This window comes from Anser anser (assembly GCF_964211835.1).
Source record: "Anser anser genome assembly, chromosome: 3".
Classification (NCBI taxonomy): Eukaryota; Metazoa; Chordata; class Aves; order Anseriformes; family Anatidae; genus Anser; species Anser anser.
The window spans coordinates 84,232,065-84,258,300 of record NC_139722.1 but is presented as its reverse complement, the minus strand read 5'-3'; the positions used below and the strand labels follow the sequence as shown (position 1 = coordinate 84,258,300).

Sequence of the window (26,236 nt, the reverse complement as noted above, 5' to 3'; positions counted from 1 at the left end):
ACATCATCGATAAATGTAAATTTATACTTGTTAAGCAAAAATTTGTCTAGCATTTTGACAATAAGTTTCAAGTTCTTTATTGGTAAAAGCTAACATCTAATTTTAAATATTGCTACTAAAAACTTGTTCAACCCTTATTGCACTGTACAGGTTGAACTCTCAATAGTACTACTGTTTTAGAAAATTTATTAACATAACATGCCCAAATACCACTACACAGATAAAAAACATCAAGAGGAAAATGAATACATCTTAAAAAACAAGGTACAAATCATACAGACATACTCTAATCTACATAAGACTCAGCACAGCCTTTAAGAAAATCAGTCACTTCTAGCAATTCTTATTCTTCACGGGTGAGCAGAGACACCAGATCCACAAATGACCTGGGACTGTTACTTGCTACATCTCTAACCATCAGCCCATGGAGAAACAGGCATGAGCTGTTTCTTAATATCGGGAAAAGATCTCAGATAAAATTGTGATAAAATATACATTATGCACTTGTACAGTCTAACTCTTTGGAAAAGGTTAATGAGAACATGTCAGAATCTGCTATACCATCAGAACGTAAGAATCAAAAGCAAGCAAATTTGTTTTATGGCATCTGCCACTCCAGATCCTGAGGTTAAAAAGCTTCGGAGATATCTTTAAATCATCAACTTAAATATGCTGCAGTTACAGAACGAAGAGACTTTACCTTCCTGGCTGTTACAGAATGCAACAACAACTGACATTCTGAAAAACACAACAAAGTGCAGGGAGAATGGAATACTCCTCCTTCAAAAACATGTTGTTACACTGACAAGTCAAATCTGGAAATGACAACATCATCTTTTCATATTTAAATGGAGAACAATACATGATATCATCTGTGAATCTGAAAGAACTTAGCAAGGGCAACTTTGGAAGAAGACTGTATACAATTGGATTTATGTGCAGAGTTACAGCTCTATTAAGGATCACTGAAAAATACATCAGAATCACACAGATATTCACATCAAACTTAAATGCACAAGAGTTTCCTGGATGGCTGCCTGAACAGTGGTCAGGATTGTTATAGGGTGGTAGCTGAAGTCTAATTCTTGCCTTTTAACAGAAATACTGATAGCTGTGAAATGTCAGCATCAAAAAGTATTGTCAGTTGGACCAATTCTTATCACACAGGATGAATGCAGTCTTTTCTTGATACTGATATTATGAGAGACAATCAGTGGATAAAAGCAAAGGCCTGTTGCAAAGCAGTTCACCAGCGACCTGATGTAACAGAGCCCAAGCAAGTGCTAACAGGGATTAAACTCATCTGCCATCTTGCAATCCTTTTTTTGCCAGGAAAATGCAACAACAATATTTGCCTGGTGGGAATACTATAGATATCTATAGTATCTATAGATAGTATATATATATACTATCTATAGATAGTATATATATATAGATAGTATAGATATCTATAGTATCTATAGATACTATAGATTATCATAGGGTTTCCCAACCGTGGGATCCTGCTTCTTTTTCTGCATTTATGTGTGTCTCTCTGATTCACAGAAACAACAGAAGCAACTTCAAAGAGGTAAAAATCTAAAAGTTTTAAAGGGACTTGCTTGCTTCCAGCACATTTGTAGGTGCAGGAAGTCTTTCTGGGAAGACCAGGGGATTCAAATCAACCAAAACCAAAACACTACTGAAAACTACCATTAAAGGAACAAAAGAAAGCGCTGAATTCATTGAGAACATGAGTAGCATGATCTCTTATCTCTAATACATAGCTCTAAATGCCTGATGCCTTGAACCATGTTACTTGTGTTCTCTTCTACATCTCTTTTGTAACATAATTACAAGAGTTGAAGAATTTTGTTGAGTTGAGGAACTCGATAAAAAGTACACCATTCCAGTTAAAAAATTTAGAGAATGGCCCTTCTAACTCAAATATTTAAGAATATGAACATTCAGATTCAGGTATTTCACGACACTGAAGTTTTGCTCATAAGCCATCATATTAGGAATGGGCTATCTTCAAAATCATTGATGATGCCGGGAGAACAACCACAGAAAAAAACCTCTCTATTTCTGGATCCAGCCATCTACAATGAAAGCCTCAACTACTATGTTAAAAAAAAGCAAATTAAGTTTTTAACCCCACCATTCTTGCTGGGAAAATCTTGGAAAAATAAAATAAAAATCCAAGCTCAACCGAAACATTCAGATTAGACGCAAAGAACGAGCAAATATTAAATAGCCACAATTTTAAGTCTGTCTTAGGATATTTTTAGGATGAACTGATTTTTGAATGTGAAAGTGGCAACACTGCCTTTACTCCTCTGAACCATCTTTTGCATTGCAGCACTTGGACTCACAGCACGGTGCTTTTTAAAGTATTGTCTTTTCCTGCTCTTAAAACTTATTATTTACTTTTATAGCAATTACATATATGCTCTAAAATATTTTCTGCTATCACAATGAGTATCATTGCATATAATTTTAATGACTCATCCTGCAGACAGACTCTGCTGCACATCCTCGTACAGCTACCCTCAGCAAACACGCTACTCCTGGTACTGAGCGCAATAACTGCAGTCAACCAAACATGCAGAAAAATAGTTCAGCCGGGTGTGTGTTCTTTACTTCAATTAAACTCACACAGTTGGATGCCTACTGTTGCCAAAACAGTAATATAATTTATACATTATAGTCCAAACAGTAAAACTACACTAAAAGTCATTTAACAATATTTATAACACCATAAAATACAGTGTTAAAATATATGAACTGCAATATGTACCAAAATTATAAAATTTGTTTCTCATCATCAGTGATTAAAACCAGGATCATTGCTCTAGCTTCAATACTCACAACCCTGGTGACAGATTAGAATTCAAATCTTAATGATCAATTTACAATTAACAAGATAGAAGTGAAACAAATTAAACCAACCATTATATATAACGAGACCCAATGGACTCCCATTGTTCCCCTTAATTACAAAACGCAAATCACAAATACACAGTGGGCAGTGTTAAGCATTAATCCACAACCTAGAAACTCAGATAGTGACAGAGAAAAAAAAAAAAAAAAGAACAAAATAACGAAGAAGAAATCAACAAAAATTTTTAAACATGCCTATGCATACAAAAACCTTCCCAGACACTATCTTCTTTCTGCACAGCTTGAGGGGTTTATAATTCATCTGACATTGTCCTTCTGAAGTTTTTCTAATCCTATATAGGGGCTAGCTCACAAAAAACGGTTCCAGCTTACATATAAACATGAAAATTTCAGTTTAGATTTACCAGAAAGCCTGTATTTAGTATAAAAACATACACACAATACAGAGGTGTCCAACATAAGTACTTCTCACAAATTTGAAATCTCTCATTACAGATGGACCCTTTATTTCCCATCAAGAAACAACAAATAAATAAATAAATAAACTTACTCATGCATCTCTTTTTAAAAAGGCTTGATCTGCTTTTAATAATGTACATAAGAACTAAGTTATAAAATCTTTCTAAAATGATTATTTTTTTTCAGAGGACAAAGGTATAACCTTCTATCTCAGAACTGCATTTTACACTATCACTGGTGACAATGAGTGTGAGGACTGCCTTTTGGAGAGGTGCTACAAAAAGATAAAGAATGATGATGCATTTAAAACCTAGCTGAAGTCATTTTCTGCAACTGATCTTCCGATCACATCATTTTTGAAGCCATCTATTAAGTTACCATTTTACACCATCTCCGGTTCCACCTTTCTGTTCTCATTTTCATATGCTTTCCTAGTTTTGTCCCTACCTATCTGTCCATTCTTGTTACTGCCTGCAGCAGCTCCCGCTCCAGTGCAGGCAATCTCAAGCTATTTTTGGGCAACTTCTCAAAACTGCTTTCATACATTCTTCCATATTCCTTGTGCAAAGTATACCACTTTGTGTGGATCCAAGAGGGCTTCTTTTCCCCCTTCCAGGTTCTTGACATAGTCAGCTAATGCTGCTAGGTGGAGAAACACTTGGCAATCTCTGGTATTTATTTTCAGAGAATAATGTGTTTTCACAGTATGTTTTCTGTCTTTCCTTCATCCTTTTACAGTTACTAGTCTGTGACTGTGAGCTCTAGCAACAAAGTCTGTGTGCATTTTTATTGCTGGAATAATAATATGATTTGAATCTATTTAGATTTTGTATTACTTTAGCGGAGGAGCTCTGCTTTTTCACAAGGAAAATTTAGTTTGCTTCTCTCTTGAATACCCACCGCAACATTTGCAGGGGAAGGTCACTTACATTTCTTCAAGTTTCTAATTTCTTCCTCAAATACTCAGGGTGGGATTCATCTCCCAACTTTAGTTACTTAACAGTTAGTCAACACTTTTTATTCAGTGAAAAGCAGGACGGACAGTGGAGGCAGTACCTGTGGGAAGCATCGTATATATAAGCCTGCCCTGCCATCTACTTATATCATTCCCTTTTGACCATTCCCAGAAACAGGATACAGGGATAAATAAGCTCTCCCCCTGAGTGAGTGTTGACCCTGTTATATGACCTCAACAGGATGATTAAATCCACCCATCAGAAGAAGCCTATCTTGAAAACCAATTTTACCTTTGCTGAGCGTCTTCTTACTTCACGTAAGCTGTGTGAGATGAATACTACTTTTAATTACTAAATTCATTTTGCATGAAACTTACAGAAGTTGCATTTCAGCCCTGTTTGGTACTCTAAATATAAACCTTGCAGAAAGTTTCAACAAAAAGACTATTTTCACGCTTAAAAAAATAATCCTATTACTTACTAGTGAAGAATAAAAGGGCTGGATCCACAGAACTTGTATTTTTTAAAAAATAGTTTTGTGCTATAGAACTTAATTTTCAAACAGATACCTTAATATTTTTGCATTTATTGAAACCAGTTATTGCTTCTAGTTTTCAATTCTACTCCAGAATTTTCAATGGCTTTGTATTTAGACCTGCTATTGATTTTAATGAGAGCACCACATAACAAGTGGCAGCAGAATCAGAGCTTCAATGACAAGCAATTTTGACAACAATTTTTTTCAGAGATAATTATTCAGTGTGTAGTATTATGAATGGAACTTTAAATAAATAATTTAACCAACATACTACAGATTGGAGAATTTTAAATATTCAGTATTTTTAATATAATTTCAGATAAACTAGAATTGTAGCTCTGTTAACAATTTTCAAATTTTCATATTAAGAATAAGAACATCAGAAAGAATGCAGTACACAATTTTTACATTGAAATCATCTAGGAAATTTGAATTAATAGGCAGAAACATCGTCTGAAAAGTAGAAAAGTAGAACTATCCTGGAAAAATGCATCCATGTTATTTAAATGTCATGTATTATATTGAGAAAATGTGTAATACCTGGGACAATACGAATAACAACAAATATTAAAGTACAAATTTAAAATAAGGAAGCATATCCTAATAATAAAGGGGACAGGATAAGAAAATATACTAACCTGTATTTTTCTGACATTTGTTCCAACTTTCTTGCCAACAAAAAACATTCTTCCTTTAATTTTGCTATGAACGTATTCTGGGAGGTCAGCAATGAGTCCAGTTCATTTACTAGAAATTATAAAATTATAAAACTAGAAAAATATTTTAAAACTGTATAAATATATAGAGAATTTAGGAACTATGTAATATATTCTTAATTTCTTTTGTCTAGATCCTACTGTTCTTGGTATGTTTTTTTAAGCTTCAACTGTCTGGACATGGAATTTTAACATTGTCATTCATCAGATAAAGGCTATATGTCAGAATAAGCTAAACCTAAAGTCTTAAAGTGAGGTGACCATTGAATAAGGTCTTGTGTGACAGGAATCACCGTGAAGACTATGCATCTAATCTGGTGGTTTTGCTTTTTAGCTGGAAGTTTACTGATATTTCTGGAAGGAATAAAATTAGCAATCCATGCCTTAGCAGCCTTTTGCTTACTCAACTGGTGCAGAGGACACACTAGCAATCCAAATGCTCACACTGTAGACTCATTTCATTTTGTCATTTTAGAAAGCAGTTATTTTATTTACTGTGTCCTGTGGTTGCTGTAATTTATTTTGTCTGTAACAATGAGATAGACTTATTGTCCAGTGAGAGTTGTAGTGAGACAATTTTATAAATTCATTTTCAGTTACTGTTAGCTTGTGCTGTACCAAAACTCACTACCTAAAAATTAAAGACTTTTATTCTTCCAAAAGAAAGATATTGCAAAATTGTATTTCTTGATTCCTGCTTTTAAAATCTTTCAGAGAAAGACAGACCACTGTTACCCAAATTTCCTTTATGCATGGAAGATCATAATACACAAGGGTTTCTTTATGTACATAACAAATGACTTCTATTTTCAACTCCTTCTAATCCTATTACAAATATATAAAAACATACTCAGACTTAATGTTGTTTCATTTTTGTGTACTAGGACAATTTATGCACAAGGAGGGTAAATTACACATCTCTTGTGCAAAATTACACTTGGTCATATGCAGATGTGCTGGCTAGAGCTGTGAAATATGATTGAGTGCTTCTTCTCTTCTCCTACTGTGTAGACAGTAGCCATAACGTAGCAGTTTACATTCCCTGAACACAAGATAAGGTCCTTGTGTACTGTGATAATGTTGCAAAAAAGCAAAAAAATCGATGGAAGATGTAAATGTGCCTGCTACCTCAGGCATTAGCTGGCACTGCTTAGTGGTAATATAAGCTACATCATTTTTCTGAAGGCATTAGACGACTGGTGGATAAGAATGCTATTTCATTAAACATATGAATATACCATGTTCCATTAAAGCTGAAGCTCCTCCTCCTTTTCATGCTCAGAGGTTAGAGATTTCCTCGCTAAAATTATTTTTTGTTTATAAAATGCATTTTATTAATTTTATTGGCATAGTACTTCACAACGACAATAGGCTTTTTTGTTGTTCGTAAAACCCATTTTACTCCCAGATTAAAGGTTAGAAGTTATTGATCAGCTAAGTTAGTACAATGGAGTCTCCTATTATGACAAGCTGAAGTATGCAAGGGATTAAATATCTTTCTTCTAGATTAGGGGTGTGGGGGGGGACACATACTAATGCTGAAAATGTTTGAGGCTGCAAAGATTAAATAAAGGAACATATCAATTTGGAGCCAGTGAATTACATCCAGCTGCGACAGTGAATTAAGAACCGATTAATGGCTAAAGCTTTTCTCCAGTTTGGATGCCGAAGCAAACTCATTAAGCTTTTAGAGTAGCTATAATGTGTGTACTGTGGGAACTGTTCAATGCTATTCAGGAGACTTTAACTGTAAGCTCAGAGCATTTCCCGCAGAGCTTCTGATGCTATTTTCTTTATATAACATGTGTGCCTGAAAATCCAGCCAAAAACAAGCCCTTTGTTTTTCTACTTTGTTGTGGTCTCTCTCAGCTTTACGTTTCTTGAACACAGGTAAATAAACTCATAATCCAGATGGTGCAACAGATGTGAGAGCAGCACTCTGAAATCAACAGACAGTGGGCAATACTTTCCATTTTCTCTTTTAAACGCTAACTAATATGTAATTCGGAATCTCCGGTGTAGTTAGCATCTGCTCCCTTCGGCCAGCCAAAGGTTACAGGTGTTCCTGATGTCATTTCACAGTAAGGCGTGGGCCTGGCTTGTGAGTGAGTGCCCAGGCTCTAATCTTTCCCTACCACCTACCAGTTTTCTCATGCTGGGCCTCCATTTGCTGCATCTTCTGTGTCAGCTCCTGCTCTCTTTGCTGGGCCTGAAGGGCTCGGGCCTTTGCTTCATTGCTAATGCTGTGCTGAATGCTCTCTTTCTCCAGTCTATAAAAAAAAAAGAAAAATAAAAATCATGTATTGAAGATACTAAATAAAAAAGGCAAAGCAGAATATTCAATTAATAAAAACAAAGAAGAAAATATGGCCAAGCTTTCACACGAAGCATTCCTCTCCCATGGCAGGTTATACAAACTGACCTTTTTCTTACAATGTCAAACATTCTCTAGTGACTAGTAGAAAATTGATTAAAAAATAAAATAAAATCCATTTCCCGAGCAAAAATTAGCCGTTAAGACTAAAATATCATTTTATCTTTTAAAATTTTAAACACAACTTCTTTCTTGTAAGGAAGTTCCCCAGCATGCACTTTGCACACAACAGATTATTTGCATTTTCTTTTAAACGTTATCTATTTAATATTGCAATGAAACTTAGGGACCTGACCCCGAGATGGACTGGTTCCCACTGAACCAGCAGGAGACAAGTCAATGGGAGCGATTGCCACAGTGCTCATAATTCAGCTACTTTCAAAGCCTAATGAGTTTTTTTTTAAGCAACCAAGCAAGTTTTAACTATTAATTTATGCAAATAGGAGATGAATGCATCCATAACAATACAGAAGCCTGTTTGCACCACGCAGGCCCAGCCCGTTGTGGCCCTGCTCACTGGGGGGTTGTACAGGAAGGTCTGAAGCCCAGTACTATTATTGAAATACGCAGGCAAGAGAGCAATTTACTTGACCAGATATGCAAGATGGGGCAATCTACTCCCGAGGCAAAACAAATGCTAGACTACCACACTCCATTGAAGCATTTTATTTAATGCAAGCCAAGCAAAAACAGCATGGAAAATAAGAAACAAAAAGATATATGCATATAAATTAGAAAAGATCCTCAACTGCAAATCCGTATCTAGACTTTCCCAGAGGTCGTAAATATTTATCTGGTGCACAGTTGGACATAGATTCAGAATTTCACTGAGTTCACACATACGAGAACTGATTTCTAGATTTCAAAGGACATAAATATGTACACACTTTTCTACTGAAACTACATTTAATAGCTTAGGATAGGTTTCGATAGTCTTATAAATGTGTGATAATTCCCACTTCAGGTAACTACAAAACAGAACACGGGCATAGATCATATAAGGATAAAGCCACATCTCATGTGGTTGCTGCACTTAACCTTTGGATCAGTGCCTAATAACCCATCCGAGATATTGCAATATCTCAGCATGACATACACTATGTTAAATCTTCTCTCTTAAATTTACCCCAAAGCAATACAAATGGTGGGTCACATTACACTAATTCCTGATCCTGATGTTGCAAGCCCTACCTGAGGCAAAAACTCCCTTTGAAATCACAGGCAGTTTTTTCTGAGGTGGGACTGAGACTGATACGACAGAGAATACACTTAAATAACAAGAATATTATAGCTTTCAGGAAACAAAGCACATTTTAAGGAAATTTCAAACATCGTGCTACACCTTATCACATCATTCTCAGAATTGCTTCGTAACTATATTGGGGCTATCCTAAGGAGTGATGCTTACATCACTTCCTAAGTATAAGCTCCAAATCTGGAAAACATTATTATGAAAAATAGTTCCATATCTGCTGAAAAAGTCTATCTAACCCCTTTCCCTGCTTCCAAACATCTTTTGCCTTTAGACATTTGTCACAAGCACTGGACTGCTCAAAAAATGCACCAACACCTAACACATCCCCCAGACATTTCCAGCTAAATAAAGTGGCATTTGCACAATATTTTGTTTAATAGTGTCTTTGTGTGAGACGGCTGTGGGCAGTTATCTGGCACGCAGCTGGCTGGCTAGCCTTCTGCTAGGGGTAGCCTTCAGCATGTATCAAGCTGCACGGCTCAAGCTACCAAGGTAAACCCATACAGGTCCATTTCTCGTTGCTGGGAATGCTCCTGTCTAACAAGAACATATGTTAATGTTAATGGGAGAGAGCAAAATAAATGGAGAACCTGATGCCACCAGAAAACACCTTCTTGCTTAGAGGACCCATCCAAAAAAGCCACTCATCTATGGTACCTGCTGGGTAGAGTGAACCAACAAGAGCTCAGAAACAGTGGCAAGTTCCTTATGTCCAAAGTGTGTAAGGGGTGGGTAAAAATAGGTGATTTTATGTAATGGATAAAAGCTCGAGTATAAGACTAGGAGGACACAGTAAATCTTTAAGCAGAACGGTAGCTGACTAGTCTCAGCCTTAGCACCTGGAAAATTTGGGGATTGAGACATACCCAGTGCCATATGAAGAGCAGGACCCAAGGTGTCTAGAGCTGCTGAGGAGCGAAATGTCTGCTGGAGCCAAAGCTGTCTAAACTGAGTGGTGAATCACCCACACATTGATTTGACACCTTCCTTGTCCCCTAAGTTCAATCTCTCTGCCCTCCTACAGAAAATTTCCCCGATATATTTTACACATACAGAGAAAAAAAAGCATGCATAAAACACACAGAAGAAGGCCCAAGAAATTTCAGAACTATTAGTAGGATTCCTGCTACAACCAGCAAACACTGCAAGAGTTTTAGAAGATTTGACAGTGGCTACTTATTTGCAATTACTCTGAATTGTGAAAGAAAATGAGCTTGATTTAAGAAAAAGCAGAGCTATCAACTGTAGACACAGAGGAAACAGTTTTCAATGACACAGGTAAGATCAGAATCAGAAACAAGAGCTCAAGATTCACCAGACTTTTATAAAACACCAGCTATGGCTATCAGTGAAAAGGATCTGGAGTGGTTCTGCTCTACTAGCCTGTTCTCCAACAGAAATTGGAGGAGAAATCCATGCAAAATTGGAGGCAGTAGCAAAAATTCAAGTTCTTTAACACAATACCCATTCTGAAATACCAAGTAAATGCCTATCTGATAATTAATTCTGGATTTGGCTATAAAGTTGTTCAATTTTACTAAAGCAGAAGCAATGAACTCAAGGTGACTTTCATTTTTGTGCCATGAAGTCAGAAGCAAGCAAAGACTCACTCACATGGAGGCAAGCTTAAGCTCTCCTTGAGCTCTGCTCTGAAGTACAAATTTTCCATGATTTTAATTCAGAACACCCGTTGCTCTGAGCCTGACTTACTGTTGTCAAGAGCAGCCTACTGGGTTAACTTGTTCACATATCTCAATGAACAGCATAGTGGTTTGCAGTGCCTGAAAGTTCTGCTTTCCAAATAATTGTGGACAAAACTAAGGCCAAAATAAAGTGTAGTTTATAGCACACGAAGGAGACAAACACTCCTTATTGAAAACAAAGTAAAAACTCACCTTGACCTCAAAGCTAACATGAAAAGTACACTGGCTGAATTTGAGGCACCAAATTTAATAAAAACAAACAAACAAAAACCTTCCCCACCACTAGTAAATGAAAACTGGATCACAGGTCCATTTTCAATAGAAAACTAATTCTCTCTGAGAAGTGGCTTCTCAGTAAAGGAAAAAAAAGGAAGAATTTATAAACTAGTGATGTTAAAGTCAAATTTGACAAAAATAATTGAATTTTGGCTGCAAAAGAACAAAATTTAGATTGATATAACTTTGAATTTCACAATGCAGTTCAGCAGTAGGTAATTCTGCAAGATTTTTTGCTCTGGCAAGAGTTCAAATGCAAAACAAAAAGCCACAAGATAAATCTCAGTGTAGAATTAGGCCTCTGACTGGAAGTTGCCAGCAAGCCTTCTCACAAACAGCTATGCTGTGAAGCAACCATGCTTCCTATATCGACTATTTGATTTTTCCATGAGATCAACATGTGACATTTTGTAAAAAGCTAATGGATCCATTAGTAAGGACCATGAACTTAATTGAACAAATTAAAAAACTCGAGCAATTATGTCAGTTCAGCAGCCCACCAAAGTTTATCATAACCTTATTTCTGCCATCTTCTTTTCTTGTTAATTATAGATAAAAATGTAATTATAAAATATTGTGGGGTTTTATGTATACTTACTTTAAACTCTTCTAGCGTAAGTGAGCTTCTCCCAGCATTTTTGAAAATAAATGCGTAGCATGAGCTGCTATATACCAAATGGAAAAACAGTTTTGGGAAGGTACCTACTCACTTAATTCCCATTATCTTTCTAAAAATCTGGCCTGCAGGCACTCAAATCAATTCAAACACTTTTGAAAACAGGACTTGAAAGCCTATGTATGTTAAGAACTTCAAGGATTTCAACCAATAGCTTTGGGTACAAAGGCCCAGCAATTCTGTATGCAGTCTACTTTGCAAGCCTTCCACACTACAGGTCTAATGCACTGTTCATTACAAGCAGCATCTGAACTTTCTTACAGGTTGTTCATGTTATTATTTCAGCCACAGGTGTCAAGGGAAGAATGGAAAATCAGAGCATAACCTTAGCAACATAGCAACACTTACATTAAAAAAAGGGGGGGGGGGGATAAAGAACAAGATATTGCAATAATCCTTTTCTGTAAGGCAAAACATTAGAAAAACGCTTGCAGTCTCCTACTGTACTATCAGAAAGCATTCAAATACCACGCTGATAAAGGTCATAAAAGAATGTATATAGAATAAGATCGTAGTTTGGATCAGAACACTTCACAAATTTCTTCCCTCTGTCCTCCATATGTATCTTCATAACTATGTCATATGCCGGAGGATAAGGGATTGTGTTTATTTCTAGTGAGTAGACAAGCCTTAAAGGCTGGTTTTCAAACATGAAAAAGAAAATCGTAAGGTACCTAAAAGTCATTCTTCCCTGGAATGGTCTTAAATCATTTTCTCTATTTACGTAAAATTTCTAAAACTGCTTTCAGACCCGCCATTTAATTCAACATCATACTGGTATAACATTCAGTTATTTATAATGGAGAACATGTTTACACAGTTATGCTATCTGAAGTTTTAGTATTTCAGATACTTAGATAAGGAAATAAAACACAGTGAGATCCCAAATTCTGCAGATAAAGAAGTAAATGTTGGTTTCAAGTGTAGCCATGATTCAAAATTATTAATTTCCACATCTTATAACTTAACAGAGCTCTACAAGCATGTACCTTGTCTGTATGTTAGGATAAAGTCAATAATAAGACTTAGGGTCAGAAGATTTCTCTCTCTTAAGTCAGGCTTCTAGGAAACTTTTGTTTGGTGTTGGTTGGTTCTTCTTTTATAAAACTTACATATTTTCATCTAATTAATCCTTGGTAATACGTAGGATTGCTGTGGCTGAGGATATAGCTGGACAGTGCTTCATGGTTTCCTCTTACTGCTGTAGATTTTTTAGTACCTGTTTTTTTGTAATAAAGGTTTTGATATTTTTCCATACCTGTGTAAACCCACTATAGCATGCTTGGGCTGGCTGGATTTTATGGCGCTCAGTGCTTTTACAGGACTGAAGGAGAGGAATGAAATGAATGATCTGATGTCCAAAATGAATGAAAAAAAGATGTACTCATGCATACAAGTGCAAGAATAACACAGAAATATCTTGTAAAAATATCATGATCAGGTCACTTCTTTAAACCGCTCCAAGGAGCTGATAAAGTGCCCTTCCTGTATCCCATTGTGGGAATTACCTACTGAGTTGCTCTTTATGTCTGTTTCTGAGAGTTGACCGGATGCTGATTCTGGAGCTGGCTGCCAGGTCTTCTCAGAAACCTGGAAAGCTCAGTTTCTGGAAGCTGCTCCAGCCAGCACACTGTGTTTGGTGAACTTCAGTACAAGCTACATTTGTATGGTCAAATTCTGTAGAGACCTGATTATTACGCTAATTGGTAGAATTGGAGGATTGCATCATTTTTAAGAATTCACATGGTCCTATTTGAAGTTTATAAAAAAACCTTAATTTTTGTTTTTATAATCTAAGATGCCTAGTTACATTAGTTGATAGATACAGAGAGCTTCATAAGCAATGAAATGTTACAGTTTTCTTCTTATAGCCATGTGAAGAAGCTACTGAAAGTAGTAAGAAAAGTTACGTAAAGGTCAAGGGTGGTATGAAATTAAACCTTCAAAGTGTCTCAACAATTAAATATGGATCTGAAAGAGTAGGAGATGTTACAGCTATAACTTTAAAGTAGAAAAACCTTTGAAGTAGGTTAATGGACCAAAAATAAACAAAATCTTTTACTTCCCTACCTGAGGTAAGTGATTGGAAAAGACAGCTCTCCTAGGGTACTACTACTTCGCAGAAACACCTCAAATACAAGAATCATTTTCGGGGGAGAAAACAAGACAAGATCAAGCTCTGCCCACATTTCAAACTTTTGTCAAGAAACTAAGTACAAATATTTGACAAAATCAGCTTACAACTATTTTCCCCATAATACAAATAATAAATAAGATTACACAACTGTATCCCCATTCCCAGAATCCAAATGATGTCAACCTCCTTATAAGACATTCTGATTTTTCTGAGAATTTCAGTTTTGCTGAGATGGAAAATTAGTGCATATGACTTTCTTGTTCCCACTGAAACTTTTTTCCCCGCTTTCTCTATTTAAAATGTAGTTGCACAATTGGAAACAGCTTATAACTTTTATATATGTTTGCACTTTATGCAGTATATAGTATTAGGAGATCTATGGAAAAAATAAAACAAAGTCTAGACTTCTGCTTTGACCTTTAAATCCTGCCAGGGGCATCAGAAGATAATATTCTTTAATGGCTGTGCACGAAGACGATTCCTACTCTACTTTTGAGTACTTACCGTAATTGAAAGCTACTTCAAAATTACCACCAACTGTAGATACTGATGGGCACATGAAAGTTATAAGGGCACACAAACTGTGAGACACAGAGTGTTATTCCTATGCAAGTTCATACAGAATGAAGAAGCTTGAACATAACTAACCAGTATATGCATCACTGGTGGTATATCTGCTGCTATGGACTAGATCTCTAAAAGTGAAAGGACTGGATTTCTTACTCACTTTAAATTCAGCATAAAAGAAAGAATTTGCAAACAACTAGCTTATAACACTATTCTAGCTTATAACACTATTCTATTCCTTTGGCGCCTTGCCTTCAAAAGATATATACTGAAAACTACTAGTTCCTCTGTGTAGACAATAACTACTTTTCAGTCTAGATAATTTTCTGTATGCCAAGCCACAGCTTAATTTTATCATTAACTGCCCTCTATTTCATTGTTAGAGAAGGAAAAAACTGTCTCTAACAGCAGTACCATGTTAGGTCAAATATACTGACTTAAGACCAAAATGTTATTTTTCTGGTGCATCTATAAGCCTTGTCTGCCAGATACGTACATTGAATGTGAACACCCATCCTGCAGTGGTTATTAACATCAGATCATGAACTATTTGGTTGATAAAAAACATATAGAAACACACAATTAAATACAGAAGTTGCATGGGAAGATGCATCATGAGAAGTGGTTTCTGTGAAGTCAGTACACAGCCCTAAACACTTGACAGTACTATGCCCCTTTCTATAGCATATTCTTTCCACCTTTGCTCTTTGTCCTTCAAGCCACTTTCACAAATGGCTAAATGTTGAAATGTTTGCTTACCATAGAATTTTTTTGCAGGCACTTACTTTGCACACATAGTTATGAAAATTATTTTCACTTTATTTAAAATAAAGGCGTACTTTGCTTGACTTATGGTGATTCCTGAATTTGGTACCAGCAGTCTCTTATGATGCGGTTTGATGACAGTTTTAAGCCAGTCTAAGGTGATGTTGCCAGTTTAAGGTCTCTCTTTTTATCCTCTGATAATTAGCATTCACACAACTTATGCTGCAAGAGCATATGATGCTTTTTCCATTTGAAAAAGAACCCCCTGATCATAAGGGTGCCTGTCTTCCAGTGCCAGCACAAGCAAGGGCCTAGAGATACGTGGCCAGGCAGAGCCACATGTCACAATGCTAGGGAATCTGAGTCTACGCTTCAGTAGCAGCACAGACTCAGACCACCTCAGAACAATTGTGAATCTGTACTCCAAGTCTCAGCTTGCTAACATGATACAGTAAATCCAGTCTCCAAGCTCCTTCTGTTGAATCAAAAAATGATGCAGCTAAATGATGCAGAGATCTGATCTGTTATGAACTCACTCTGCCAATTTCCATTTTTCCAAAAATGATTTGGGTATATTAATTTTGTACCTGCCAGCTTTATGCTGAATCAGGTATCATCTGTCCTACTGGAGCTAGCATAAAGTCAGCATAGACACTGAATTGCACGCTCTGCCTAATTGAAAAGAAAAGTGACTGTGTGCCCACACCTGATCCACATCAGATCAGCACAGCTGAATGATCCAGTAGATCACAGATGCACTCTGAATGCCTGCTGAACAGCCACCGCAGATTTTTCAGACATTCTGTTTGGGCAGACATACAACTTCCAGCTTACGCTACCACACTAGCCGCAGGTCTGAGGCGCTGAAGTTGTTAACTCTTCCAAACTACTGCTGAAGTTGAGAACGTAGGAAAAGTATTCTCTGCTTCCAAAGGACCAAGCCTCCCATGAACAGCCTGGGAAGAAGAACAACTTCACACAACAAAGCATTCCTCAGGAAGACAATCTGAAACAGAATATTTGATTTTGAGGGTATTTGATCTAGGGCAAGTTGGACATCTCCCCCATCCTACATCAAGATACCACGTATTACAGCACACTGACAAAGTTGTGAACAAAAAGCAAGATCAATCAAATACTATTCTAACATTACATTGTACCTGATGTTGATTTGCTTAGATTTTACAGAAACATCCCAAGAAAAGACATGTTTATCTACCCGCATATCACAGGAGCTAGATATGAACAGGTGAGTCAAAAAATAAAAATCCAGCCTCGCGTGTCCTTTACTGGTTCTTTCCTAGTTTGGTTACCTACAGCATAATTTTGGTGTTACCTGATTGTAACATTATCTGTACATTAGTATTAGAAATAGCAGACAAGCGGTATATTTATTAGCCAAGGGTGTTTTTTTTTTTTTTTTTTTTTTGGTCAGTTTATAAAGCTCCCTTCTTTATGCTGTCAAGATTAAGGAGAAACATGTTTCAATAGCAACTTTAAAACTAAACTCACAAATTACTACCATTATGTTAAGCGCTAGATATCCCACTGTGCAGTTTTGCTTTGTGAATTTTTACCTTCTTCCATGCACACTTTTAGCCACTGATCGCACAGCCTTTCAGTGTTTTCTGCCTTTTCCTTTAAATAAACTGGCTCTGGCTCCTTCCATCTGGTTCCCCTTCCGTCAGCAACCCTGCACCTGTTCACACCTCCTCTCCTGTTGGATTCCACTGAACATTTCCTCCTCTGCCAGGGCTATTCTGGCACTCGCAACCTTTCTGTCATTCAATCCATCTGTCAGAAGTGAACTTTGTTTACCGCAAGCTTCTGCTTTCTTCTTCAAGAAGCAAAGCCCCTCAAGGTCATTGTCAAATGAACTGTCGGTGTGGATTTAAATCCACTTCTGCTAACCAGCAGAAGATGAAGTTCTTTACAGTTCTCTATTTGTGAAGATAGGTTTGGGGTACAAGAGAAATAATGCAGAAGTAAAATAAGAGAGTTTAATCATTTAACTCCAACAGCTAATATGTTTTAATTCACATACTTATACCTCCTTGCAAAGACTGCCAGAATCTCTCAGGACTTGCAGAGAGATGCAAAAAAGTGGAAAAGGAAAAAATATGACAATAAAAATAACAAATGAAAGCTTTTGACTCACTTTAACACCATGCAACAAAGATATTGACTAAAAATGCAAAGATAAAATGGGAACAGCCAAGTAAGTTTACAGTAAAACCTAGATGCGGCCAACAGCATTCATTGTAAATTATTTTATCTGTGACAGTCTTTTTTCTTTTTTTTTTTTCCCAAACTTACCTACAGATGTTTAAAATGCAACACTCTTTAAGGAGAAAAAAATCCAGAACATTTTTTCCTGCTTTTAAGCCTTGTAAGCACACATATGCAACTCTTTGTTAAAATACTGCCTTACACATTGAGATGAATTGTAAAGATTCTTTGTCAGGGTTGAGACTAAATTCACATTGTTAACAGGATACATTATTTTTAGCAACTCCTGTGCCCCTATCTCTTTTCAGGAATAGATTCTGATAACCACAAACTCCTGAATTATTAACTAACCTCCTTGACAGTCTCATTCTTCTAAAATAAGAAATACCTTTCAATTTCACTGCATTTATCTTGGTCATCCTTTAAAAATAATTAAAAATAAAATCTTTCACTAAGATTAACTATAGTACCAAAAATATAAATACATATTTTAAGTTTTAAAAGCAATTATAATGAACCACCCATTTTATTACCCTACTACCACAAATGAATTAAAGTAAAGCTTTCTGGGAGCAAATCCAGGAGGTAATCCAATCTCATTAGCAGAAATGCAGTTATACTTATGTTAGGTCTGAATTTGACTCTAATAAAAATTGCATTGACATACACTACATAAGTTTAGCTGAATAATAACTTAATGCCAATACTACCCGTACATGGGAATTAGTCCCTGCATTCGCAAAGGAATGTTTTCTGATGTTATGATCTTCCACAGTAAACTACATGCAGGTCAAAAAAAGCAGTGGAAACGGAAGAGGAACTTTGGAACAAACAGAATATACAGCTGTGTCCCATCTAACTACAAAAAGAAAAAAAAAACACAAAACTTTTATTCTTTATTTTGATTTAAGCCCTGTAGAAGGTGTCTGAACAAGGAGCAACTAATCAAGAACAGTTGCTCCTGCTTCTGCAAAAGCTTAGTTTGATACTCAAATCACCAGGAACACAGGGGCAACCAATGGTAGCATGCTATTAAGCTTGCCAGGCTGCCACCACAGACAGGGAAAGGAGGTCAGCTCTGTCGAGCAGCCGATGGCAGAAGCGGCGCTCATCTGCTCGCTCGGGACATGCTTCTCCTAGCTCACACTTCCCCCTGGCCAGCAACCGGCACCAGGGCACCGGGCACAGGGGTGGCGAGAGCAGCCCCGCAGCCAAAGCTGGCATGCTCAGGTAATTCACCTTCCTTTCTCCATCCATTTACAGAGATGACAACCTACAGGCTGATGTTCTTAAATGTCAAGTTGAACCAAGTCCCTAATTAAGGACCCTTTGGGTTCTCTGTTGAAATCTTGGCTGGGCGAGGAGTAGAATCTTGCATAGGAGAAGAAACATAATCACCGTGACTGCATGAAGTAAATGACTTCCAGTATACTTTTGAAAGCACAAGGTAGCTTTTAAAATTAAGTTCACAAATGCCATGCACTGATATAAAAAGTATATTTCAGCTTGTTGTAAAAACGAGCCTTCAGATGGGCTTGAGAGAAAAGTCTTAGATCTAGTCAAGAATAAGGATAAAAATCAGAAACATTTTTCCAGTAGCAAATTCAGGAAAAAATCCAGCAGCTTTGAATACGTGTCTGAAAGATTATTATGGTTTAAAAAAAGCAAAACAAAACAAAAAACAAAAATCATTATCCTGTTGTCATTAGTCACATAAATAGAAAGCCTAATTTGAATGAGATCAAAGTAAATATTTGGTACACACGCATAAACTTATTACTGTTACTGCTGAATAATAGCTGCTCAAAACAAAGACCTTATAAAGACGCTTGTTTTCTACAGCAGTTAGTCTCTTCTGTATTTCATCTGAATTCGCTGCTCGCTCCAAAGCGCTTTAAGTATTGTCGCCGCTCCTGAACCACACTCTCCATGCAGTAGCAATTTGGCTGCCTCAACAACCTGACGCGATGTATAAAAGATGAAATCATTAGAGAAATTTGATGTGACCAGTTGCAGTTAAATGCCACAGAGAAAAATTTTGATAAATCTAAGACTGAAATCTGAAAATGTATTATTGCTTCTTCTTGGAAAAAATGTATTGTAGGACAATAAATTCAATTGTAAACCATGTTTCAATTCTTTAAAAATGAAAAAAGATTATTTTTAATGACTTTCATATTCAAAATTAACAAATGATTTTGGATTTCTTCTTTATTCATTCACTTTATCTTTTTTCTTCCCTTTAAACTTCATCAATGGCCTTTAAATGTTTGTACAATGATCTTAAATATGTTTAAATGACTAAATAGAAAGATATTTAAATAATTGTGTATTATCTTGACACAAAGTTTATCAGCTTCAAAATTTCTAAGAGGCACTGCCAGAAGACGACAGAGTCGATTTATTTCAAATCATTCAGTATCAGTCTTCGTAAAGCAGCATATGGTCTTACCATGGCAGGTAAAATATTTTACCTTCTATAATAACGCAGAGCAGCTAATTTATCTACATGCTGTATAATGAGATAAACAATTTCAGCTGCACTATGTAAACCTGTAGGCAAGGAAGAAATATATCCCCCCCACATTACTGATTTTTCTGCCTGTACATTCACATAATTGCTAACAATAGAGGTTATTCTTTCTTCTATCCTCTCCTTTGGTTACCTTAAGGCAAGACCTTCTTTTCAGTTGTGGAAATATTTGCAGTTTCTACAGCTGCAGGACAAAGAACTGAGACATTTTCAGAGTTGCTCAGGGAAAAAGGAACGGGAAAAAAAAAAGCTTTGCAGGATTCTATTGCAAGTAAAGCAGAGTGAATGACAACTTTCAAAGCTACCACGATCATTTACTAATGTGCTGCTATACCAAATAAGTCTAATTTTTTTTGACAGCACCAAATTAGATTTATTGCAGAAACTGCTGCATAAATAGCATATGGCTATGTTATACCACCTATTTCAAATCCCTGTAATGTTTCCTCCCCTCCCTGCTCAAAATGAATAATTGAGCCAAGTTATAAACCTTCTGCAAAAGAGAGAGACAAAGTTCAAAAGCAGATGCAGGAGATGTATGCTCCTTTGTTAATTGTCTAAGGAAGTATCCCGCATCAAAATCAAATGCAACTGGGCAGTAATAAGTCAGGTCTCTTTTGTTACACTTCACGATTTCATTTTCCACTTCCTTGAGGAAATTTTGTTTTCATTTCTCTTTCAAGCTGACAGTCATCAACAGAGGGCATGACCTAGTAATCCTCTCTCACATGACCACCTCTTAACTCACACAAAAAATCCTATTGATCTTTACTTCTTACGCAAGTAAACTTATTCAAGTGACTCAAGATCAGAAGGCTCAGACCTCGACTCACTTCTCACAAGCTCTCATTTATGAAGAAGGAAGTGCCTCCTCCGAGCAAAAATAAAACATCAGAAAACTGATTTCATTCATCGAAGGGGCCCAGCCCTGCGGGATGATGCCGACCTACAGCTTTTACTCCCTGTCAACAGGAGCAAAGTTCTCTCATCGGCTTGCAGGATCAGGCCCCAGATCCGTGTGCTTTTGCGTTTCTGTAGATCTTCAAGTTCTACATTCAACGCACTGCCACAAGAAAACCCACGCGCCCGTATATCCTATGACAGGACCAAGAGCAAAGACAATTCTGAGGGTAACAGGCGGCATGACACAGCAAGAAAGGACTGGCTCGATGCTCAGGAGGCCGCAAGAGGAGCCGGGCAGCGAGCTCGCGCCTCCCTCCACCGCCAGCGGCGTCAGGCCGCGCTGTCCGCCTCAGAAGTTTGCATGGCTTCTGCCCCAAAAAGACGTTGCAAGGTCTTCTCTCAGACCAACGGGCACACCACTGCACACATCGCGGAAAGCTGCGGCTACCCCGCCGCTTGCCTCTCGGTGGTCAGTCCTCCCAGCTGCCCTATCTGTTACTGTCTGATTAGTTCTGCTAAGGAGCCCCTCCCCGGCCAGCTTTCCCCGCCATCTGTTCCACACGCGATGGCTGCCGCCCAGCAGCCTCGCGCTGCCCTCCTACCTGGCACCCGGCTCCCGGCCTTACCCCAAAGTGCTAACACAGGTTCTCGCTGCTGGCAGAGTCAGGATTTCATTACTACTACTTTGACAAGTGCAGGGTTGTTTGTAATTTCTCTTTTATCCTGATTTTGATTGTACAACCACCTCCCACTGATTCAGTTTGCTTCAGTTTTGTTGCTCACAGATTTTACTCTCCACATTAATCTCCCTCTGGCATGTTACTGCATCTGTTCCCTTTTTTATTATTAATTTTCAAATTCCCACCATTTTTGACAAAAAGGAGGTAATCTACACTCTGCTTCTGCCCATTTCATTTTCTTTAATTTGGAAGATAAGTATGAAAGCATGCCAAAGAAGTTAATTCTCCGTTAACAGTTTATTTTCTGGCATCCCGATGCCTTTGTATATGAAAAACAGATAGAAATAAATGTTGACTGAATCACAACAACACAGTCACAACCATCCCTAAATTTAATGAAAAGTAAACATATGAAGCAGAAACTAAAAAGTTTATTAGTTATCAGAGTTGTTTCACGTTATCACTCCTCCCTGCATTTTAAAATAATGGTTTTGTACAAAATTAGCACATACAAAAAAATTAGAAATCAATCACTGCTTACACTTCATTTCTGCTTCTCCCCTCTCTCCCCCCACAACGCAAGTGTTATTGGTCCTTTCATCAGCCAACCAGTCTGGGAACATAAAACATATCTCAGTCATTTAATATTAGCAACAGCATTTCTTCAACTGTTATCTCATTTCCAGCATAGATGATGGACTCTTTCTAATGTGCTAAAATTCTTGGAAAAGGCACTGCAATAAGTGTGCTGCTGCCTACCATTTACTACTAGAAAAGAAAAAAAAAAGGAAAAAAAAACACGACCACAATATACTAGGTACTCTGCAACTACCTAGAGGACTATGTATAACTAACTCCAATAAATCAAGAAGCCAGTTTGTATTTTATAATTTCATAGTGTAGTTTAAGTAGGGCATTTAATGTATGAGGTAACGCTGCAATTCTAACAAGGAATGCTGGTGACATCATGAAGCACAACAGCAAAGCTTCAGTGACTAAATAATGTCACAGGAACCTGGAGGTGGAATGATAGATCTACGTGCTTTATTTTATTATACATGTATTATTGTTAGTGTTAATGGAGCCACTGAAACAAGCAAGAGGCTGCTAGAAGGACCTGTACATAGTAGGAACTGCTAAAAAACACTGTACTCACCAAATACCCCTGTGTCAGATACACTGCTTTCTAGACAACATCATTTGTACAGATGGGGGAGAAAAGATATATCACATAAATGGAAAGATCAAGAACTACAGCACCCCTTTGTCCTCACTGTAATATTAACTTTTATCCTTCAAGGGAGTGACACACGCATTCAGGTCAGTCTGAAAGGTTCCATCTTAGTGAACATGGAAACATAGGTTTGTGTAACATGTTACACAAGTCAGTAATTTTTCCCCACCTACAAGTTGACATTCAACAGTGTTTGTAACATTTCATATAAGTAAACAATAATAATAATATAAAAAAAAAAAACTGCTTCAATTCCATCTCCCAACAAATTTTAGATGACATTTCAGTCAAATGTATCTCAAGTCCTCTACCTACCTCCATGCCTGAGAAAACACATGATGACACAGAAAAAGTTCAATTCTGAAATTCATCAATTCTCCCACTGCTTAAGATTTAAGTGTTCTGGCATATACAAACAGGAACTACATCTGACTTAAACTGAAACAAGTAACAACTTCAGATTTGTTTTGTAACAAAAAGAGTAAAGATTTTTAATGACAATTTCATTACAGTAGAATAGTGAAAATTTTTATTAAATTAGATGCCGTGCTAAAAACTGGGCAAACTGTTAATATCTTGTATCTTTTATGTGATCTTTTCCACTAGCATACTGACATGACTTTTAACAACTATTCTCATGATCCAAGAAAAATTGATCTGTATGTTTTCTACTCTCTGAAGAATAGATTCAGATAAGCGTCATTAGCAATACCCAACCTTGCTAAAGTAAGACTAATTTACAATTGACTTCAGAAGTAATTTTTTAAGATTATTCTACTACAGTAACTAATACAAATAAACACAAAACAGAAATTAGGGTTAAAAACCAAAAAGAAAAAAAAACAAGAACTACACAAGCATGGTCAGCTTCATAGCATGGTGACATCTGCAAAGTTAAATGACTGACAACCTTAACTACACTGCAAAAGTTCTGTATTTTCCCAGTCATTTGAAAACATACAAATTAGAATTACTAACTAGATTCAATATCAGAAATGCATGTTAATAGCAAAGATTTCTAAGCAACATATTGCTCCAGAAACAAAGGTGACAGGAAAAGGCAAATTTAAACTCTGTGGCAATGGTTTAGAATAGCTAATTGTAACCTTTTTCTTGATTTTTTAACAAGTACATTTTGTTAGCTTAGAAGCTGTTTAGTTGGTAATCAATCAACGGTGTTTGAAAACTAGGATACAACAGAAGTGGGACTCCTGAAGAAGAGCACAGTTTTGCAGAGCACTTTCTTTTATCGTTACGACAGACTGCATACTCTTTCTCATTTAATCCATTCATATAATGTATGCTGTCTAATGCTCATATACTAAAATCTAAAGCTCTTGTACTCGTTTTATTATTTTATTTACAATATCCAAGCTTAGAATCGGTGGATTAGTAAAGAGTTAGTAATTTTACTCGTTAGTAATACCTGAAGTCATACAAAGCAAAGAACTCAAACTCCTCAGTTACCTCTAATTTTTGCCAGAACAACAAAGAGAGTTCATACAAGGCAACAGAAAAACTATCCACGACAGTGTACCAGCAGTACAGGTCTCCCTTAAGTCCAGCTTTGAAAGAAGACTTGCAGTTGACCAGCTGGTTCTGTCCTGAAAATAGGGAAATCAGCAAGATGAGGCCAAGGCCAGAATACCCAAGAGATGCACTGAATCAGTGCAATTTCTGCAGCAATCTCCCACAGGCAGGACTCTAGAGCTTAAAATCTGTTCTCCTTGGCAAGTATTGCAGTGAATGGTTCCATAAACCCCATAGGACTGCTATTACCACTACCCTTCAAGTGAGTATTTTCACTGGCACAGCTGCCATTTTAGGTGAAGGGAATAAAGAATGAAGGAGGACAGACTGTAAGTGAATACAGTTCACATGCAACAACCATGGATGTACCAACATTAAAAACATACTGGCTTTAAAATGCAAAACCATAATGCCATTGGACATTTAACTCTTGAACCTTCACGAATACAGAAAGCTTGCTCTAGCAGAAGTGATCCAAGAAGAGGAGAATACAGGCTGAACAAAAGTTTAATTTCAGCAGGGGATCTTTTCCTCTGTGACTCAAGAAAAACAGAAGACAAAGTGAGAAAACCTAATCCTAATCTACCAATATAAGTACACAGGGACCACTGATGACAGTACAGAAGCAATGAATATCTCATCCTTCCCCACCACCACCAGTGACAGCAACATCACCTAATATATTCCTGGGAAGCAGATGCACGCCAAAGATAAGGAGGATACAAAAACCTAGGAAGTATTCTAGAATTTGAGTAATATCAAGGTAAAGGATTTGAACCTATTTCCCATGCTTTAATGTATACATTTTTCTGATAATTATATGTCATTATAGAAAATATTTTAATGCCTGAAAAGTGTACTCATAAGCAAAGGCCATAGTATGAACACAAAGTATAAAAAAATAAAGATTAGGACATTCCAGAAGAGAGGCCATGCTAGGTCAGACAAAGAAGCTGTGCTAATTCAATGTCTGTCTCAAACAGCAGATAAAAGCAGATGTCTATTAAATACTCTAAGAACTGGGCCAGCACAGGGCATTACTTGCCCAAAATACCGTTCCCAGCCTCCAGTGATGTGTAGCTCACAAACTACTTGAGTCAAAAATTGTACACTGAAAAGCTACCTGAATCATCAGTATGCTAGTTACCCAGCTGTAGGTGCCACACTATGTAGAAGCAGTCAATAATGCTCATTTTAACAAGTCAAAGATTTTCACAAAAATATATTAGCTAGTCAGATTTCCTCTAAGATATCCAGAGTTTTACTGCATATAATCAGCCTTTTGCTAAAAGGAGCGTGGTAAGCCATTTGGTTAACTATCACAACAAATCATTATTAATAAAGTTCTGCTAAATCCAAACTTTAGATATCTTAACAACTCACCCAAAACTTTTTTCAAGTTCATTAACCTCTAGCATATTTTTTTCTCTAAATACAGGCTGTTAGAGTGGTACTTTCTTCCATCTGTTAAACTACCGTGCTCTGAATTACACAGAAATGTAGCTGAATAAAAAACTGATTCATTGAATCTAATAGTTTGGATGAGGCTATTTTCTTCTTTCCATTTACTCAATGGCAGAATTCTCACAAGGACCAAAGAGTCTACAAGACTTGGATAAACATGCAGACATTCTGTTAAGTGATAAAAATCTGAGTTTTCCCCCCCGCCCCCCCTCCCAAGTAAAATTTAAACTCACTCAACTTTTTGCTCAAGGACTGAGTAAAAGTCCTTGTTTCTGGATATTCACTCTTTGGGGAGGGAGGGAAGTGGGTTAGAAAAAACACACATACAACCAAAACCTTGTAACAGTAAGACAATAAT

The 26,236-nt window shown here is 36.9% G+C and overlaps 1 protein-coding gene across 3 annotated transcripts in view; it reads right to left on the bottom strand.

Moving 5' to 3' along the window:
• The window catches only part of SDCCAG8 (SHH signaling and ciliogenesis regulator SDCCAG8), a 112,131-nt gene that overhangs the window by 45,331 nt on the left and 40,564 nt on the right, over positions 1-26,236 (bottom strand). For 2 of the 3 annotated variants that reach the window (XM_083829608.1, XM_083829609.1), the window contains 2 exons: positions 7,695-7,822; positions 5,475-5,583 (listed from right to left, as the gene is read on the bottom strand). In XM_083829608.1, the coding sequence (XP_083685734.1) occupies positions 5,475-5,583; positions 7,695-7,822 (237 nt within the window). The remainder of the gene's footprint in view (positions 1-5,474; positions 5,584-7,694; positions 7,823-26,236) is intronic. The other variant, XR_014581855.1, reaches the window with a different exon arrangement.